Source organism: Brachypodium distachyon, chromosome 1, assembly GCF_000005505.3.
Source record: "Brachypodium distachyon strain Bd21 chromosome 1, Brachypodium_distachyon_v3.0, whole genome shotgun sequence".
Taxonomy (NCBI): Eukaryota; Viridiplantae; Streptophyta; class Magnoliopsida; order Poales; family Poaceae; genus Brachypodium; species Brachypodium distachyon.
This window is the reverse complement of record NC_016131.3, coordinates 22,162,786-22,183,060: the sequence shown is the minus strand read 5'-3', so window position 1 is coordinate 22,183,060 and position 20,275 is coordinate 22,162,786. Positions and strand designations below refer to the sequence as shown.

At 42.6% G+C, this 20,275-nt stretch overlaps 2 protein-coding genes and 1 pseudogene across 2 annotated transcripts; all 3 read right to left on the bottom strand.

Annotated features, from left to right (window-relative positions):
- Nucleotides 1–270: 270 nt before the first annotated feature.
- Nucleotides 271–9,108, bottom strand: LOC100824030 (annotated as a pseudogene).
- A 1,161-nt stretch (nt 9,109–10,269) lies between these two features.
- Nucleotides 10,270–15,238, bottom strand: LOC100840706. Its single transcript, XM_003563034.4, has 8 exons — nt 14,701–15,238; nt 13,979–14,118; nt 13,566–13,665; nt 13,378–13,476; nt 12,908–13,255; nt 12,447–12,539; nt 12,163–12,369; nt 10,270–10,855 (listed from the first exon to the last, which is right to left on the bottom strand). The coding sequence occupies exons 1-8, from the start codon at nt 15,124–15,126 to the stop codon at nt 10,589–10,591; spliced, it is 1,680 nt and encodes a 559-aa protein (XP_003563082.1). The 5' UTR covers nt 15,127–15,238; the 3' UTR covers nt 10,270–10,588.
- A 2,028-nt stretch (nt 15,239–17,266) lies between these two features.
- Nucleotides 17,267–18,238, bottom strand: LOC112269864 (L10-interacting MYB domain-containing protein-like). The gene is made up of 2 exons (XM_024457265.1): nt 17,930–18,238; nt 17,267–17,842 (listed from the first exon to the last, which is right to left on the bottom strand). Exons 1-2 carry the CDS (start codon nt 18,236–18,238, stop codon nt 17,267–17,269), a joined length of 885 nt encoding a protein of 294 aa, XP_024313033.1.
- Between the last annotated feature and the right edge of the window lie 2,037 nt (nt 18,239–20,275).

Below are 20,275 nucleotides of genomic sequence, written 5' to 3'. Positions count from 1 at the left end.
CAAGGCAGCAACAATTCACGGAGACTATGATCCCTGGTGCATTGGTTAGTGCGTTCAGCAGGATGATGCCCACCTGACTATAGCAATGCTACTGCAGTATACATACGTGTAGTACTGTCAACCTCCTGGGTTTACTAGACTCCAGCTCGAACACGCCATGGGTGCTTACTACTAAGAAACCGGCAAGAGCCCATAGCAGACGCAACATTTGACTCTCAACATATGGACTGAGCATTTCTATCGTAGCAACGGTATTCGCAGGAACTGACAAATGTTCAAAATCCAGCTAGAATTAAGTAGTGTTTTCCCTAAGCATACCACTGCCATACGTGGATCATATGCCGATTACAGATCATTAGTAAGATTCAACATCAGGTAGGGACTTAATTAACTAGGACAGGCTTAAACTTGCACAATGACAACTCTGGTAAGTTATGATGCTCAGACAACTACCGATTCAACTGATGTGAGACACTTCTACAGGTTGACACGTAAGATCGTCTTCCCCAGGCTTACAATACTTCAGTGCCAGGAATTCAGCTTCTTCTTTGGCCTCAGCTGGAAAAGAATGTTGGAAACAGTACACGAGATCAAGGAATGGCTTATTCGTTTTAATCAACAGCTTGAATCTGCTATCAACTGCTGGTATATTGAGATTAAATCAAACTGTTCTCTACTTCAAAAATAAAATAGAACGTTCTAAGTGCGAAGATGGTTTAGCACAGATATAACATGACAGGGAAACTTGAGTATTAAATACTGTCTACATGACTGGAGCGCAGGGATGAATAGACAATTGAGAGTTGAAACATGGATAATGCTACGATGATTAATAGCAAGAATATGGAAACTAAAAAGAAACTCAAGGCCGATGAGATAGCGCATTTAAAAACTGAGAGGGTAAAACAATCCTCACATCTTTGGTGTGGCCACACTTCTTCTTACGGCAGTTTGTAGACCTGGAGGGAAGGCGTGCATAGCATCTGCAAGACAAAATGGTTTTTTTTTTTGTTTTGGAACGGGCTACAAGCACAAAACGCCTGTAAAAACTCATCTATATTACTAGTTATTTTTCTGTAAGAAGTATAAAAGGGTATGCAAGGTTCTACAAATTTTTGCAAATAGCTGTGAAATAAAGAAGGGCTTACTTTACTTTCAGACATTAAGAATGAATTAAACAGATGACATTGGAGGTGAAACTAACATTTTGAGCTTTGTGGTGTTCATCATGGGGCTGGAAACTAAAGTATGACAGGTGGGTTTGGTGAAGGTGGGCTAGATTGCAGCACGAAAGGTGGAGAACATAATTGGGACGATAAAAAATGATTTCAAATAAAAGGAAGTTCTGAACTAAAAAATAGTTTTGGGAAAAAAATTCTACTCAAAGTAAGCTAAGTAGATACAAGAACAAATTTTAGACATCTCAGATGTTATTCTATTGATCAATTTGGTTCATTTCTATGACAGAAAATTGAACTAGGCTATATGTAATTCAGAAAGCTGAAGAAATTTGAGAAATATACTTCAAATATTTTTCAAAGTAAATCACAGATGGAGGATGCTACAACCAATCTTATCAAGGTGCCAGAAGCATGAACCTCAGTTTACAAGGGCATTCGACTTTTAGCCAATAAGGTTAACTATGTAAAAGATTCATCGCCTCTGCTAAGCTCTAATGTATATAGTAGTTTTCCAAACAAGCATATAATAAAGGGTCAGTTGACATGCAGAAAGAGCAATAGATTAAGCCAATAAATTGGCATTACAGAGTTACAGACAGAAATTATGCTACTGAAAGGTTTATCTAGTTATGGAATTCAGCTAGCTCAGAAGGCGCAAGGGTGCACGTTCAACCAGCATTCTTGTTAATCAGCAAAATACTTAAGCGACACATCAATATATGTTCTGGAAATTATGGTGACAGAGTCGAATAGTAAAACAAAGATGCAGATGCAAGATCAACTGCAGATACAGATATCATCGATCGATATATAAGGCCAGTAGGCAATAGATTCGATCATACACATTCATACAGCACAATATGGTATAGGTGGATAAGGGTCATACTTGCGGCAGATCATCTTTCTCTCGTTGTACTTGAGCGCAAGCTTGAGGAGAGTGGGCTCGATACGGCGGGGGTAACAGCCCCTGCCACCTCTGAGGCGTAGCACCAGGTGAAGTGTGGACTCTTTCTGGATGTTGTAGTCAGCCAGGGTGCGGCCGTCATCCAGCTGCTTCCCTGCAAAGATGAGGCGCTGCTGGTCCGGTGGAATGCCTGAATGCCATCAAAGCAAACCCAATCAAATGGTATGTTTTTACCAATTATTCATTTAGACAACACATATATAGTACTCCACACTAATTCACTACGGCCAGTCCACACTAATTCACAACTCCTATATATGCACACAGCAAAATTTGTACCACGTCGATCGGATTAAGGTGATGAGAAAACTAAACACCAAAACAGGGATCTGTTCGAACTCAATACAAAGGCGTTTACCACCTAAGAAGCACAAAAAGAAATCAATTAACCAACCCTACATAATCCTTTTTCGGATTGAAAAAAGAGAGAGTAAAATTTTGATTTTTAGCTTCACTAACGCGGCCTATAATCCGGGCCGATTTACTCTGCTTCAGATCAAGATGACATTGATAGACACCTTGATAATCCGGTCACCACTCGGCACCACATAGAAATGCATTGCAGGGGTAAAACCCCAACCAAAATCGAAAGCTTTTGAGTATCCGCACAACCGCACAAAGGTTGGGACTTTGGAGCAGAAAATGCAGGAAATTAACAAGCTGGCAAATGCAGAGTTGCCCGCCGCCCGGCCACCGAGCAGGCAGAGGAGGCCAGGAGGGCGAGGCGATCACCTCACCACTGCAATTTGTAGTACGGAGTAGAGTAGTTGACGAAGACATGGGTATGGGATGTTGCGTGGTACCTTCCTTGTCTTGGATCTTGGCCTTGACGTTGTCGATGGTGTCGCTGCTCTCGACCTCCAGCGTGATCGTCTTCCCCGTCAGCGTCTTCACGAAGATCTACATCCTGCCTTTGATGGCTTGCTCGCTCCGTCACCGGAGTGAGTGTTGGTGAAGTAAGTGATGGTGATGGGCGCCCGCCGCGGACGTGACCTCGTTATATAGGGAGACGAAGGCTGGACAGAACCCTAGCGGCACCGATAGCATCGCCAGATGTGACACGGCCCATTTTAAGCCCATGTCCTACCACGTAGCCCTGCAAGCATTTGTTCCCTTCGCAAAAAAAAATAAAAAATGCAAGCATTTGTTTCCGTTACACTGAAAACATGGGTTCCATCTGATTGGGTTCGCTAAAAAAAAGGAAATCTGATTGGGTTTTTACAACAACAGTTTCTCACACCTTGAAAAAAAGTTTTTCATGAAAAAGAAGAATCTAAAACAAACAAGGCAAAAACATTTGATGCAAGACCATGGCCCGAAGCTTTTCTAGTTTTATACGTTGGTGAACATATCTCTTTGGAGAGCGGTGGTCGAGCCTAAGTGCACTTTTTTTGCATGACCGTGCTCCACAAAACGATCTTAACGTCCGGCAATCTTGCTATTAGAGGATGGGAGAATGATGATTGCTGCACCCTCCCCTCCTAGTCACAGGAAACAGTGCAACACCTGTACATGGATTGCCCATTCCTCAAGAAAGTTTGGGAGATGATGCGAGGTTGGAATGGAAATCTGGTTTCCAAAATTGACCAAACTAACACCATTGATGAATGGCAAGATGCTGACGTACAGATCACAAATCATAAGAGATGAAGAGAGACATGGATGGCCTCCCTCCACTACACCATTTGAAATGTGTATGGAAATAAAGAAACCGGCGCATCTTCTCAAATGAGATGAAAGAAACCTAGGTAGTGGCCCATATTGAAGGGGAGTTTAATTTGTTTAAATGGCCAACTTTGCCACGATTGCATGTTGTAATCTTTGACAGAGAGCTTTGTAAGTTTTTTCCTTGCTAACCTTGACCCTCATAACCAAGGTTAGATGTACTCTCTTCCTTCTTTAGGGAACAACAGAGCTCCTGCCATCTTTGCCTCAAAAATGAAAAAAAAAACATCTCTATGGGGTACTTCCACAGCTAGCTATATACCCTCCCAACCCCTTTATTTCTTCCCGTACTAGTCACCAGATTTCCTCAACTCCATAGTCGTGTTGCAGCTGCTTCACTAACACAACAGCTTTCCCACCATATCCAGACCACAGCCATATTCGCGGTCCAAAATAACAAAGTCGCCAACATAATCATACCCCAAACTACACTTAGCACCCATCTATCTAGGAGGCATCGATTCCGGATGTTCTTTTAGAACTAAGAATAAATTTCGAACCAAACTTACGAATGATTTTCATCATTGTATTTCTTTAGATCAGATCTTCAGAACTCAATCCTACATTGACAAAGTATATTTTTGGTCCCTCAACTGGCAGAAAGTCTATAAAGGGTCCTTAAACTCGAGATCATATACATTGGTCCCTCAGTTGGCACAACCGGATACTTTTCGTCCCTCTATCAGATTTGAACGATTTTGACTCCACGTGACACATATCTCCCTTGAATTTTCCATGTGGGATGCCACGAGGCATGGTTCTTGGACTCAAAATCGTATGCATTCTCAACTATGCATCATGGCATCCGACTTTAATGAGAAACCACTGCACGTGGCGTCAAAACTAGTCAAAACCCTTCGAATCAGAGAGGGACTAAAAATATACGATTTTTTCCAATTCAGATCAAATGCATATGATTTTGAGTTGAGGGATCATTTCTAAACTTTACTGCCAATTGAGGGACAAAAATATATTTTTCTCATGTTTTGATAAAATAGTATCAATTTTTATCCTAGAAGTGTTGTCTAAGGCAGACAAAGACACGCGGTAAGACATCACATGACACAAGACGGAACAAGTACAAGACACGATAAAGGACAAAGTTAGGATAACTGAATATTTTTGGCACTTAGGCATGACAATTAGGGCACACACAAAGGCACAAAGACAAAATGCATGACAATTGCAAGATATTAGGCATGACATCATGTTAGTACAAGGTAGGACAACCAGGAGACATAAAAAAAAAGACATGACAACTACGAGACATGACACAAAACAGAGACAAAGGCATGATCACTGTAAGACTCTAGATAGGATTACAATGATATATTGGATCTTACCATTTCTTAGACATTACGTAGTACGTGCCACGGTGGTATTTCATATCTCCACATTTTTGCTTGCCGAGGGGATGGGTTCGACTCGGGGCCTGACAGTTGGATAACAGGCCATGGTACCCTACCACTATGTTAGGACAGTAGTTGTGTCCACTAAGCATTCAGAACTTAAGTATTTCATAAAACAATTTTGAATTCAAATTTTTGGGTTTTAAATATGTTTAGTAACCGTTCGGTAAATTGTGGTTACGTTGGTAATGTGTTTATGGGTCCCCCATGGTAAAAAAAAAATAACAGCCCAGTAGCCAAAACCTAGCTTTCGCTATGGTCGATCCGCTATGACACACATGCCCTGCCCAACGTCATGTTGGTCCTCCTTTTCTTTCTCTCCTCTATATGTAAACCATCCCTTGTTGGCCCTAGTAAATCGCTTCATTTCAAGTATAAAAATGGGGAAATAAGGGATCAATCTGGCACATCCATGCGGAACACCAACAGCTAGCGACAAGTCCAAATGAAGAGAACACCGAAACTAAGCAAGAACCCATTGCAGAAACAACATAGCAACCAGCATTTCTATCAGAATAACCAAGGCATTCAGACATTATAAAGGCGCATCATGCATCCAGCTGGCACTATATCACCAGTATTCCTTAAGCACACAGGCATCAAATCAACCCAGTAGGGGCATATAATAAACTAGGACATGGTTTAAAATCGCATGATAATAATTCTGGTTAGTTATGATGCTAGGGCAACTGATTCAACTGATGCGTGACACTTCTGCAGGTTGCTGAACACAAAAGATCGCCGGTTTGCGCGCGTATGCCAACTGTTCAGTACCTGGAATTCAGCAGCTTCTTTGGCCTCAGCTGGGAAAGAATGTTGGAAACAGCACATGAGATCAAGGAATGCTGAATATTCACTTAAAGAGCTTAATTCTGTTATTAAGTGGTCCTAAATGAGAAGATGAGTTAGCAAAGCAGATTTAGCATGCAAATTTGCACTAAAACCATGACAAGTATTTAAGAACGGAGGAAGTAGTAAATAACTAAACAGTGTCTACATGATTAGAGCACAGACATGACAGCCCTAAAACAATCATGGATAAACAACTAGGACCGAGTATATGGAACCACAAAAGACACATAAGGCTAAGAAACTCCAAGATTATCAATACACCATGCATAATATTTCTTAGACAGAGTAATTAACACAATGCTTACATCATTGTTGTGGCCACATTTCTTCTTGCGGCAGTTTGTAGACCTGATGTGAAGGCGTGCATAGCACCTGCAAGACAAAATGGTAGAAAGAGTTACATTTTTTGGCACATGGTACTACAAGCTCAAAATGCTTTTGAAACTCATGTTTCTTCCATATTTTTATTTCGTAAAACCATATAACTAACATAAAGTTCTGTGAATCATTATAAATAAAAGATAGGCTTCTTTTAACTTCAGATATTCATATCGAATTAAATAGAGTAAACTGACGGTGAAACAGACGAAGACAATAATAATATTTTTGAGCTTCAAAAATTCAAGAAAAAATAGCTTTGTGGTGCTTGCTCTTGGGGCTGGAGAGTGGGTACTGAAGAGTGAATAAAGAATGTCAGGCGGGTTCAGTCGGCTAAATAAAGGAGGTAGAGAGTGAGACAGCTAGATTTATTTATTTATTAGTTTGAGAATCACCGGGGAAGTCTCCCCAGCTGAATGTATTACTCAAAGGAGCACGAGGGGCAATACATCTTGCCTGAACAAATACAATGGAAACACAAAAACCAAGTACGGAGTACAAGATTACAACAGAATTAAAAAACAGCCTCCTAAAACATCAACTAATTGAGTCTAGGCGGTTGCAAATAAAAGGAAGTTTTGAAATCTGAAGAAACAAATCACTCTTGAATTATTATGGAGAAACTCTACAATTCAAAATAAGCTTAAGTAGATGCAAAAGAAACCCCAATAAGGATCTTAATTTAGATATATATATCTCAAGTAGTATTTATTGGCCGATTTGATTCACTTCTTTTGCGATGAAACAAGAGTTTTATTACTCCATATAAGGAGTAAAACCAGAACTCACGAGTACAAAAAAACAAAGCCGGGAGCTTGACTTTTGTTGACAGTAAGTCAGGAGCTTGATTATATAGAACAAATCACAGAAGAGACCGATTTTTCTACTCTCGAGCACACCACTCCTCCTATGCCATCCGTCCGCTGTGCCTCGAGATCCACGCCCCATACTACACAGTGAAAACTGCCTATCATACTGCCTCTGGGTCCCACTCCATCTCTCTTCCCCGACCTCTCGCCCGTCTCCTCCCTCCCCCCCTACGCAGCGGGCAATACGTAGCAGGACGCGCGCGGCGGTGGAGGCTGTGGCGCGGGGCCAAAGCGCAGCGGCAGCCTGGTGCAGCGCGCAGCGGCGGAGTCTCTGCTGGGTGGCAACTCCATATGGCAGCTCTGATCCATGGCGGCGGGGCGCGTGGGCCTGGCAGCGCGCCATGTACTTCCGGCGAGGGGAGTTTTAAAGAAAGTCCGTGCACTGTAGAAGGAGGAGCGTGCGCTCGGAAGTAACTGAATCTTTCCCAAAACAGAAAGATAAAGCTACAAACCAATCTTGTTAAGGCACCAGAAGCAGAATGTCAGTATGAAAGGGCATTTGACTTTTAAACCCTTAAGGTTAACTCAACTATGTAACAGATTCTTCCCCCTCTGCTAACTGCTAATGTAGCACACAAAGTTAAATTATATGCTAAAAGAGCGATATATTAAGCCAATAAATTGCCTACACAAAGAGAAGGGCAGATGCGTTTAAAACCAACAACCAGCAAAAAGACCAAGGCAAGCAAGCATCAATCTCTGCTCCGCAAATTATGGTGACTGCAGGGTTAAAGTAAGCAGCAATACTCAGATGCTGTGGACATCATCCCTGTGCAATGGTATAGGTCGATTAGGGGCGTACTTGCGGCAGATCATCCTTTTCAAGTTGTGCTCGAGTACAAGCTTGATGAGACTGGGCTCGATCATGTAGGGGTAGCAGCCGCCACGCCGGCCACCTTGGAGGCGGAGCACCAGGTGAAGCGTGGACTCCTTTTGGATATTGCAGTCGGCCAGGGTGCGGCCGTTGTCCAGCTGCTTCCCGGCGAAGATGAGGCGCTGCTGCTCCGGGGGAATACCTGAACATCATCAAAACAACCACAATCCACATGGTGAGTTTATTAGTACTAATCAGTAATTACTACTTCAGTGGAGTAATCTATTAAGCTAGCAGTTGGTAATTACTACCACACCCAGGAATTAGTTAGTGTACTTCATTAATTCACATGTTCAAACCCAAAAATGGATCTGTTCGAACCGAGTACAAATGTGTCCTAGCATGTCGCAACGCATTAATTACTAATATCCTGCCGCTTTCAAACACCACTGGTATCTCAAGAAACACAAAAAGGAATCCATTTAATCCCCTCGCCGGATAAAATTAAAAGGAAAGTGTGCATTTTTAGCTTCACGAATGCGGTCTATAATCCGGACCGATTTGCTCTGCTCCGGGTCTAGAAAAAACACGTTGATAGATTACTTGATGATAATGTGGTCATCAATCGCAGTTCGGCACTACTACGTGCTAGTGCTTACAAATGCAGAGGGGCCCAGCGGACGGGGGGGCGGCCACCGAGCAGGCGGAGGTGGGCGAGGCGATCACCTCTGCTCACCACCGATGTATGTACTGAAGAGTAAAGATTGACATAAAACGTACCTTCCTTGTCTTGGATCTTGGTCTTGACGTTGTCAATGATGTCGCTGCTCTCGACCTCCAGCGTGATCGTCTTCCCCGTCAGCGTCTTCACGAAGATCTGCATCCTGCCTTCGATGGCTTGCTCGCTCCGTTACCGGAGTGAAGTGTTGGCGAAGTGATGGTGATGGGCGCCCGTCGCGGACGTGACCTCCTTATATAGATAGGGAGACGAAGGCTCGAGAGAACCCTAGCGGCACCGATAGCATCGCCAGATGTGACGGGGCCCATTTTAAGCCCATGTCCTACCACGTAGCCCTGCAAGCATTTGTTCCATTTTAAGCCCTGCAAGTAAGTGTGCCTTCAAAGGCCGAGCAGTTCCTTGGATTCTTGAGATTCCAAAGAATGCATAAATGAGAAGGAGGAGGAATATAACCTCACAAGAGCAATGCTTGGCATCAAATACCACCACAATTTGAACCTCGCAAATATTGAACACAGGAAAAGTAGGTAATAGATGTTGCAGGAATTTTGTTCAAGGGTTAGTTATTTGTTATACATGCCAGTGGAAATTTGGATGAAATTAAAACCCAACGAATTCTTCTCTTCTGTAACTGCATACAAAGTATTCGTAGATGAAATTTCTATGTTATGAAAATCTATCTTACGAATTTTTTATGACAAACTCTTGAAAATGTACCCATTGTTTTCCACTTTCCGATAGGCAATTTTGCTAGTTTCCACATTGATCTATCCACAAGAGCAGACTGGTCTGTTTGGGTCCAAACGGACAAAAATGCCCAACCAACGACCCATTTCGACCACTGACCTCTTTTTTGTCCATCATGACCCATTTCCGACCAAATTTGGGTCTGGACGGACATCATCTTTGCACCGCGCTTGTCCTCCCTTGGTCCGCATGTCTATCGCCAATAAACAGACCAAATGAATGGCCGCGTTGGGGCACTGGCAGACCCAAATGGATGAGGCCCGGACAACGTGTCCAGACCTGTCGCCACATAAGTTGCCCTTAGATCAACACTTGGCATCATACACTTACATTATGTCTCTTTATGTTAGGTTTGTGTGTCATTGCCGATGGCACCGACTTGGTGCTGGAGATGACTTCATATTGAACAAAGGGAGGTGAATAAGAGCGAGAACCCTAGCAGCACCGTATTGGCCCGAGTACTTATGTTTGGACCATGTCTAAGAAAGAACAAAAAAAATACATCAATATTGCCAAATTGGGGAATCCAACAGTGTCATTCAGGAAGGATGCAAAGCTTTTGTTTAACAGCTACCTAGTCTTGCAAGCTCATAACATAGAATTCCTTAACAGAAAAGATTAACATAAACAACTCTTAAATCTGGATATACAATTCTGTTACACGTGTACCAAACATAAGAACAGCTTAAGAATGCTCCACTCCCGACATATACCTGTCACCCCTATTTATTTTTGCAAGGGAAGTTAATACCTAGTTACCTACCCTGTATCATCGTATTTCTTCAACCCCATATACATACAAAAGGATGGCACACATCCCACATAGATGTTTCAGGTCAGGATTTGTTTATTTCCACGCATACAAATCAAAGACTCGAAACTACTATGAGTGATGCCTAGCTCTAGCCTCTTAAAGTCCAGGAATTGATTCAAGGGTGTATGTTGTTTCGGATGTAGATAGGCCATTCTCTGGCGCTGGATGCATTCTTGACTGCTCCAACACATTCAGCGTCTGAAGGTAGGAGTAAGACGTGTTGCGATTCGGAGGCGGGCTTGGGTTGCTTATCTTGCTTGCCAGGAAACGCCGGATGAGGCCTCTAAGGAATGGAGCCATGGTGTCTGGCTCATACTCCAGAAAGTACATGATTCCTCCCATGCACATGCAGAACAGAGCCACCTGCAATGTTTGCCATGTTACTTACATAGAACCTGATAAGTAAGACTTTTTACCTGATTTCTGGAAGAGTGGATCAAGAACGCCAAGAGAAGTAGTACAAGCAAAGAAAATCTTAACTAATGAAAAAAAATAGTTGTAGTATTTCAAGTATCTATAGCAGATACCACACCGCTACCAACTGCAGAGTTTGCACTGGAGCCCATAGAAATTCAAGAAGCGTTCTTCTGATTGAACTGTGGTTTTACATAATTTGATAAAAATGAAACAAAAGGAAAGAGACTAAGGTTGTGTTTGGCATTGATGTGGATTATGATAATCTAGCTTTTCCAACCAGCTTCTGGCATATTTTCTGTTTGGCTAACTAACTTTTTCCTACTTTCATTTTTCCACAACAGATTATAATATAAGTTCAGCACAACACAGTTCAGCAAGGCCAAACTGAGCCTAAAAGTAATGATGGTTACTATGGCTGTTTGCTTTCATAACCTTGCCAGCCAACTTATTTTTTTACAAGCAACCAGCAGGAGCTCTGCCTCTTCATTAAGTTAAAAGAATTGAAATTAATAAGGAAAACCTGCCAAAAAAAGGGATCACAGACGGACTCAACCCGCCTGGCTGAACTGGGCCCAGAGTCACGATAACACAAAGAACATAGACAACTTTTGTCTTACCTTACCATACTTTGAACTAATTTGACTACTGTTTGGTTTTCAGGTATGCTTTGTTCTTGCCCAAATTTGCCTTGCCAAAATTTTGGCAACCTATGCTACTTTGGTCTTTGCTTAGTTGGCTGCCTATGGAATGTTGCCACCGCCTTACATTTTGCCCAAATTTACCAAAATCTTGCTCATAATTCTTATCAAAATTTTGGGCAACCAGTTGAAACACTACTCCCAATGAGAGCTTAACTGCATATTATGGACCTTCTTGGTGGAATTAACCCGGCATCTGAAAGTTAAGCTCCGATCCACAACTCATGGTGCCATTTTGTTTTACATAGCTAAGTTATCATACTGATTCTTCAAAGGACATCTTTCACTACAATTTGCATCTTAGCCGAGGAGCATACTGCACTATAATATCTACAAACATGAGTGTATTCTAAGATCCCTTCCAGTGATCATGGCATACAGCACACTGCTATCACCATAAAAAGTTGGATTCTTGGGTAAAGGAAAATGTTAGTTCACAATGTTTGTCACTCAACTTATGTTAGGAAAAGTAATACAGGAGAATGAAGAAATCTTCACGTAGCTTCTCTAGAAGAAATGAGATGAAAGGTAAACATTAGCAATAAAGAAGCTTACCTCTGCATTTTTTATATTTGGGAGAAGGTGGCGGTTAATCAATATGTACCATAGAGATTCTCCAGCCCGGGGAAGTACATAGAGAGCTAGCTCAGCTCTTCTAGCTTTATTCTCCAAAAGAATCGAAAGACCAGATATTAAACCACCAAACCAATACACAAGTTTGTGGTCTCTGTTTGCAACTTTACGGTGCAGGCAGATGGCAGCCTAACAATGATGCCAAAAAGCTATTAAAATCATGAACCAATTATCTGTAAAGGAATATACTAGTTACTGGTAATTACCTGGAAGAGAGTGACAAAACCAGACAAAAAGGTGGTAGAACGAACTGCACCTACAAGAGCACGCCAGCAAGTTGCAGCTGGGGATTCCAGGAACTAATATTTGCTCAAGAAATTTTATGTATTAGATAATCGACATACAAGATAGATATGGGTGAACAGATAGTTGATATTAAATAACAGAAATTAATTCAGAGGCCACATCTTGTTCGATGTTTAGGAATTGGGGTCAATATTTTGTTTCACTGGCAGAATAAAGACTCAAAAAATGCTGCAAGCACATCATTTAGAAAAAATCAAACATGTATGCAGCAGGTACACATTTGGTGGCACAGTAAAGTCAATAGGTATCTTGTAAGATTAGGGTCTTGTTTGAAGCATCAAGCAGAAGCAATCATGTAGCAGGTTTCAGTTTTAAAGCAGTCTTTGAATATATAGAGGAAAGATAGTAGGTGGTAAGTTACCTTTTGAAGACGTAGAACAACAAAGGGGACAAATGTCAATGAGAAGTACAAAGGGAATGTTTTCTTGAATGTTGATGAAGTGACGGTAACATTATGAGCCAAGCACGATGCTCTGTCAGGATGAATAACAGAACAAGGAATAATGGATGGACTCTTTGTTAAATTTATCAAATTCAAGTCCTTCTTGTTTGCTAAATAGGCCGACAGGCCAATGAGATCCACACGACCACCTCTGCAGCTATCTCTAACAGCCTTGTAAACAGGTTCTGCAACTGGTCCTGTCTTTTGGATGAAGTCTCGGTACGATTTAGGTAAGCTTTCAGGCCTCATAACAAAAGCGTACATAATCTGCAAAGATAAATCCAGGTGATTATACAAGCTTTTCCTTTCATAACAGACTCCTCTCTTTTTTTTAACAAATAACAGAATCCTCTTTGCATTAAAGCAAATCAACCAATTTCAATTATTACCTGGGCAGATGCGAGAGAAAAAAGTAATGCATCTCCATGTCTCCAATGGCTTCCCCAAAAGTGAAATCTATTCTTAGCTTTTGCTGAGTTATATGCACACTGCAAGGATCAAGCAGTACAGCATGAGGATAATAGACTATATACGCAAATTTGCTACATAAGTGACAAATGTTTCAGTTGCTGCTGACCTGAGCAAGCCTTGCTAGAAGGTATAAAGAAAGAGTCCGCCTCCTACTTGAATCATCTAGTGCTAGTATCGCCAAGCCTGCCACTGAACCTGATAATATTCTGCCCCATCACGCCCTTCAGTTGAGTCAGCAATATGATTTGACCAAAACCTTACAACAGAAATTATCGTACTTTGAACCTACTTAGGGACCCTCCCAGGTCCAAACACTAATTAGATGTACACTTATATTGAACAAGTGTCCTAACCAATCAAATAAGAGGAATGTAGACAAATGAGCATAAACATCTATTCCTCTGATCCTAAATTCTTGACTCAAATTTGCTCAAATATGGATGTATCTATTCTTAAAAAGTGTCTAGATACATGTAATATTTCGACAACAATTTAGGATCGGAGGGAGTAGTTACTTACGCATTGAACGGTGTTTCCTTTTTGCGAAACCTCCTAAGGAAACATCGAAGTGCATGATACGATCCCGTGAATCCTCCAAAAAGTAAGCCTACCCGGCAAGCCTCCTCCCTTACTATTAGATCTTTCTCCGAAACCAATTGCTGTAATCAGAAGATTTGTATGAGACTTACTTCCTGGTACAATTTAGCTCGGTAAATCAGAGTGAGGTAAAGGAAAACGAAATAATAATGAACCGGTGAGAGTGCAGAACAATAGTAATAGAGGAACATTTAATTGGTAGGCAAGCAGTAGGCAACCTGACAACCTCATGACAAGAAATAGATCTATTCAATGCACAGCAGGAAACATTCTGAAAGTACTAGTACATCAGTAAAGAAATCGTACGAAGTAGTACTTATTACAGGGCTACAACTTACAAATAGAACAGCTGGCTAGAATAATTTACTCCTAGACAAATCGTGTAATAGAACTAGCTCATTGCCACCTACTTATTCAAGCAGTAATAAACATAGAGATGGCGATGGCTCTGTAGCAGCAGCACAAATGCATGAACTTGCAAGGCCTCCTTACTGAGACTTCCAATAAAAGCTTGGTGAATTCGGTAGCCAAAGTACAAAATTGCACTGTAGCAAACGAATTCCGCCCAATTCCGGTTTAGATTAACTATGAGAGAAATCCAGAACCAAACTAAAAAAACCGAAATTTGGCAGGGTTTTAGGAACCTTGAGATCGAGGAGGGAGCCGTAGGATCTGCGGCGTGCGAGCTTGAAGGCCCGGAGGAGGATCCCGATGCCGACGCGGACGCCGTAGGAGAGCAGGAAAGTCTGGCAGAGGTTGCCCGCCGCGTGCGCCGCGCACGACTCCCCCTGGTGCACGCAGCACCCCCACCCGCCTCCTCCTCCTTTCCCGCCCTCCGGGCCTCCTTCATCCCGCCCGCCGCTGCCCCCCTGGTGCTGATGGAGCTCCTGGATGGCCTCGCGGAGCCGCTCCTCCGCCTCCCGCAGCCGCCGCGCCGCGGCCTCGGACACCGGCGGCTGCGGGGGAGGCGCGGGGCCGGGCGGCGGAGGAGGAGGGGTTGGGGGCCGCGGGCCGAGGGTGGGCTCCGAGCCGGCGGAGAGGTCAAACGACGGCGTGGAGAGGAAGGGCATGGGGCCGTTTTGGGCCCGCGCCGGGCTCGGGCTCGGGCTCCGGTGGGTTTCCTTTGCTTCTGGGGCTCGTTCAGGCTTTTTCCGCCGGTCAGGTTTTCTAAGCTCAGGTTGATGGCTAATAAAGGGTGGGTAATGTGTAGGGCTACGGCGTGCGTCGTGTGGGTTACGGACGGTTGTGGGCACCGGACGTCACGGCAACGGCTGGTGAGGCACACGTACTGAAGATCAAGAGATAGAGAAAGCTGGACTAGTATTTAGGGTGAGTTTGGTTCTGCTTTGTTTTTCGAAAAAGCTGTTTTGCTTTTCGTGCTGTGGAAAAGCTGCTTTGCTTTTTATGCTGTGAAAAAGCAGGAAGCGTGTTTGGTTATGACAACTGCTTTTGCTTTTGTAATTATGTGAAGACTGTTTATATGCGAATTGATCGTAAATTTATAATCTTTGCATTGATTGTGACGACGAAGAAAAAATTAATTTTGATTATAATTATTGTTTACATAAGAAATAAAGACCTTCGTTCTATAGTATAACACAAAATATATATGGTTCACGGATAATGTATGCCATGGACATAACTAAACTACCTCGCTCTCGCAGCAAACAAAGCATTGGCGATCCTATCACGAATGATGTTCATCGTAACCACGCTAGGTCCCTCGGGAACGACATATCCGTCCTCTCCCTCTGGACCGTCATCCCCTTGTGTCGTTCCAACCTCGGCCCCTTCAGGAATGTACTCTTCATCTGCATCACAGCTATCGAATTCCACATCGGGCAACTTGCTATCACGAATGAAATTGTGCAAGGCAATGCAAGCTAGAATGATCCTCGTTTGTGTTTGAGGCTTGAAACTTGGCATAGATTTTAATATATGCCACTTTTGCTTAAGAACCGCAAATGAACGCTCAATGACATTGCGAAGGGATGAGTGCAAGAAGTTGAATATCTCATCCCTCCCTTGAAGTACACGGCCACGACGAAGACGGAACTCCGGTAGATGGTATGTACTCCCCTTGATCGGTGCAAGGTATCCAGTTCGGTTAGGATAATCAGAATCCACAAGGTAGTACTTGTCTACAAGTAAACAACAAGTTAGCTTTAAAAAACGAAGAAAAAGAATATCATCAAGAATAAGTTTGTATCTTTGGGAGGGACGGGAAAAGAAGGAAAATTTGCCAATGCATGATTGAGGACCCTTGTATCATGTACAGATCCGGGCCAACCAGCAACCGCAAAGATAAACCTCATGTCGAAGTCACACATCGCTAGCACATTCTGAGATGTATATCCATGTCGACATGTGTAGTTCACCGTTTCATCGGTTGGGACAATAACAGGGATATGTGTTCCATCAATAGCGCCAATAGCTCCCCTGAAATGAGGCCAAAAACGTTCTTCTCTGACCTTATCATGTTCGACACTGAAAGTAGGATCTCTCGGCTTGATGTTGTGTTTCGATAACTTGCACAGACATCTCAATACTTCCTTGAACTTTGTGTGAACTGTCCACAGCGACCATGTAAAACGGTTTTCAACTTGTGCAAATGATTGCGGGCCTCCAACAATCCATAAGAACATAGCTAATGACTCAATTGATGAGACACGGGTAGTGGACCTCAAACCATAGGACGACACCAACAGATCATGAAGTGCCATAAAAACCTCAGGGCTCACCCGAAACATCTTATAAAAATATCTAGGACGCTGAAAGCACCTCATGACCCACTGCAAACCAGTTTCAGGAGTTGATCTATACGAATCTTTCTTCAAGTACTTTTCAGTGTAGTTGTTACCCATCTCTCCAAGGATAGCAGCATGATGAGCAAGTTCAGCTAGGTGTGCTAGTCCATCCTGCCCCTTTTTGGCCACATCCAACATGCTTTCATCCATCTACATCGGACAAATATAACTTCACATCAATACGATGGCAAAAAATGAAAGAAATGACAAGGACAAAAATATGACAGGGACAATAACTCCTGGCAAATATGACAGGGACAATAACTCCTGACAAAAATATGACAGGGACAATAACTCATAACACAATAGAAGATAACACGGTTCAAGAAAAATATTAATGGTTCACAACACACAACTAGCAAATAGGTAGTTCATAACACAAGAGAAGATAACATGGAGCCAGCTACATGTGCCTCGACTGCTTCTCATGCTCCCTCTCCAGCAAATCCAATCTTCCTTCTTTTGTTTCCAGCAAGGTAAAGATCTCCCTAAATTCTGGCTTCACTATCAGAAAGGTAGCCGTATGCATCAAAGCAGTCTTCTCTTTCACTCCACATTCTTTTACCAACTTCATAACCTCGGCAATGGTAGGAATTTGGTTGACTGAAGAAGGACCTGATGATGATGAAACACTATCAGATATCTTCTTTGATGCATCTCCTATTTGTGCACAAGTGGTCTTGTACAAACGAAGGAAAGGGCTCTTCTCTTCCTTATCTTGCTCAATTTTGCGCTTCTTGGTTTCTTTTCCTTTCTTCACTGAAGGCAACTTCGGTGAATCGATGTCATCATCTTTCTCTACCTCCATAATATAATCATCTTCGGAATCATCAGAAGATAAATCCCCAGGACATGCTACAGTAACCCTAGTGACATGTGCATTAGAAAACAAGATGTCCAAATCATGCAGCTGACTGGGACCACGTTTCCTGAACCTCACATGGTTGCACTTGATTCCTTTTTCTGGATTGTTGCATTTCTACAATTCAAGAATATGAGCAAGTTAACTAGTGCATACGGATTAGCATGGTTTGTGCAGAAAACATAAAAATACAACTATTCTTACCCAAAGATGCTCATCCCACCATTCCTTTGATGCATCAACAGTATTCGTTGCATCAATCCATCCCAGACCAGTAGCGGCATTTTTCAGCTCCATAAACCATGTATAGGACTGTTTCATGTTGTCCCATTTGTTCTTAAATTGTGTCTTGGTTAGTTTCTTTCCCGTTTTTGCAGCAAATTTATCCTCAAGGTTCTTCCAACCTTTGTTGTTCAAATAGGTAGTAGGTCTATTTCCAGCAAGTACCTCCTCCTTGCAAATATCAACAAAATGTTTGACATTTGCCTCATTCCAAACTGCCTTCTCACCCATACTTCAATAAAAAAGTTTGGAACAAGCATTACTTCAGTGACAATGCAACAATCTATACCAGCACAATTCCATAATTGTAATAAACAGTACATTATTGTAACAATCCATACATTATTGTACTGTAGACACCGGCGTGAGGATTTGGAGGAGGATGCGCAGGGGGATTTGGAGGGGATTGGTGTGAGGATTTTGAGGGGATGAGGAGGCATACCTGAGGAGAGGAAGCACCGGTGGGGAGCAGGGGCGGGCCGCCGTCGGTGTCTGCAGGTTGGAGGGGAACGGGGTGAGGAAGCGCAGGGGGATTTCGAGGATGATGCGCAGGGGGATTTGGAGAGGAAGCGCCGGTCGGAAGCATACCTGAGGAGAGGAAGCAGGCGTGGGGCGTCGGGGCAAGGCGCCGGAGAGGAAGCGGGCGTCGGGGCAGGGTGGCCTGGGACGGTGGTCGGGCAAGGAAGGCCGTCGGGCGCGCCGCCGGTGGGTAAGGAGGCGGGCGGGGACGAGCGTCGGGGCGCGCCGCCGCCGGTAGGGTTCGCCTTGCTCGATGCGAGAGAAGAACGGCCCGTGGAGTCCTTCTGTTTCGGTCGGGGCATGGAAATAACACGCGAATCGTTTTCACTTATCGGTGGCAAGGTAGGTAATTAACCTGAAGTTGGCAAAGTAAAGCAACCAAAAGTACCTCTGGATCTACTTTGAGAATTGTACTACGAAAAGCAAATTGTTTTTTTGCTTTTTGCTGTGGAAAAGAGCCCTTTGGTTAGCTTTTTTTGCTTTTTGAAAGTAAAAGCAGAAAAGCACCCTAACCAAACGCACCCTAAATGTGAAGTGGATGCGTCATCTTTTTTGTACCGGCTAAAACGAACAGTATGTTGCTCATGCTCTCATCCATGCTATCAGCGGGGCTAGTACTAGTATTCTTTTAGGCCTTTTTTTTTCGGTTTTTACGCTCTTAGTAACTGCTCTTCCCCTTCTTCACGGAGAAGCCAGCCTTTCAGCATGTCAATGCTATTTAGATTTTTGTTAAAAAAAACTTAACATTGGGTAAAATATAAACAGGTACGACCATAAATTTTTATTTGGTTGTCTTGGCCAAACCAAATACACCGTCATAACTGTGTGCATTGTGATAGCAGTCTAATTTGCGTTTGCGCATGTCACTTCGAGTGTGAGGACATTTTTCATAGGAACACAATGTCATTAAAACATTTGATATCATCGTGTCCGATTGCCGAGGCAATCTCGAAAGATAGTGTAGCTTCCAATCAAATAAATTACAACTCTTGGCCAAAAAGAACCAATCTTCTTAACCTCTTGGAATGAACTTTTGGAAAATTTGTACCCCTCCTCTCCCCTTCCATCACCATAAAAGAAATGTTCCAGCCAGTTTTTCACTACAAACTAAACTCTCCTAAAATCAAATTACAACAACAAAATAATACAAACCTTTAAATTTTTGAACTTGACGTTCAAAATAAATAAATTACATTAGCTTTCAACCAAAATGTCTTTTAACTGGATGTAAACCATCTATGTATGCCCCCTCCCAGCTAAATAAAATCATATTCGACCATTTCGCGCCGGCTGAAATCAACTTTCAGCACAACAATACACCCGTTTCAAGTTTAGGAATTTTTTCTGCAAGAAATATGAAAACTAGACCGATCCCCTATCTCCTCCAGTAATAGTCTCATGCCATGACAACTTTGTTTGTGTCGCACAACAGGGATCGCATCGACATGACTATGATGATGTCATCATCTCGAAGATAGCCACAACGATCAATAGCAAACCTAGCAGGAGAGATAATGAGTGCCACATTGATACAGGTAGAAGAAGGTGCACCCTCTTGCCAGAGGAAAACTAAGCTATGGCTAGATCTCCTCGAGAGGAAAACTACGCTCCGACTAGAAGAGGCCGCAAGCTTGTACATAATTAACTGGTAATTACATTATTATTTTCTACATCCCTAAATGTAAGGTATTATAACTATTGTACTAAAATAAATTCTTTATATGGGTCGGTCCTTAAATCTTATGTGGC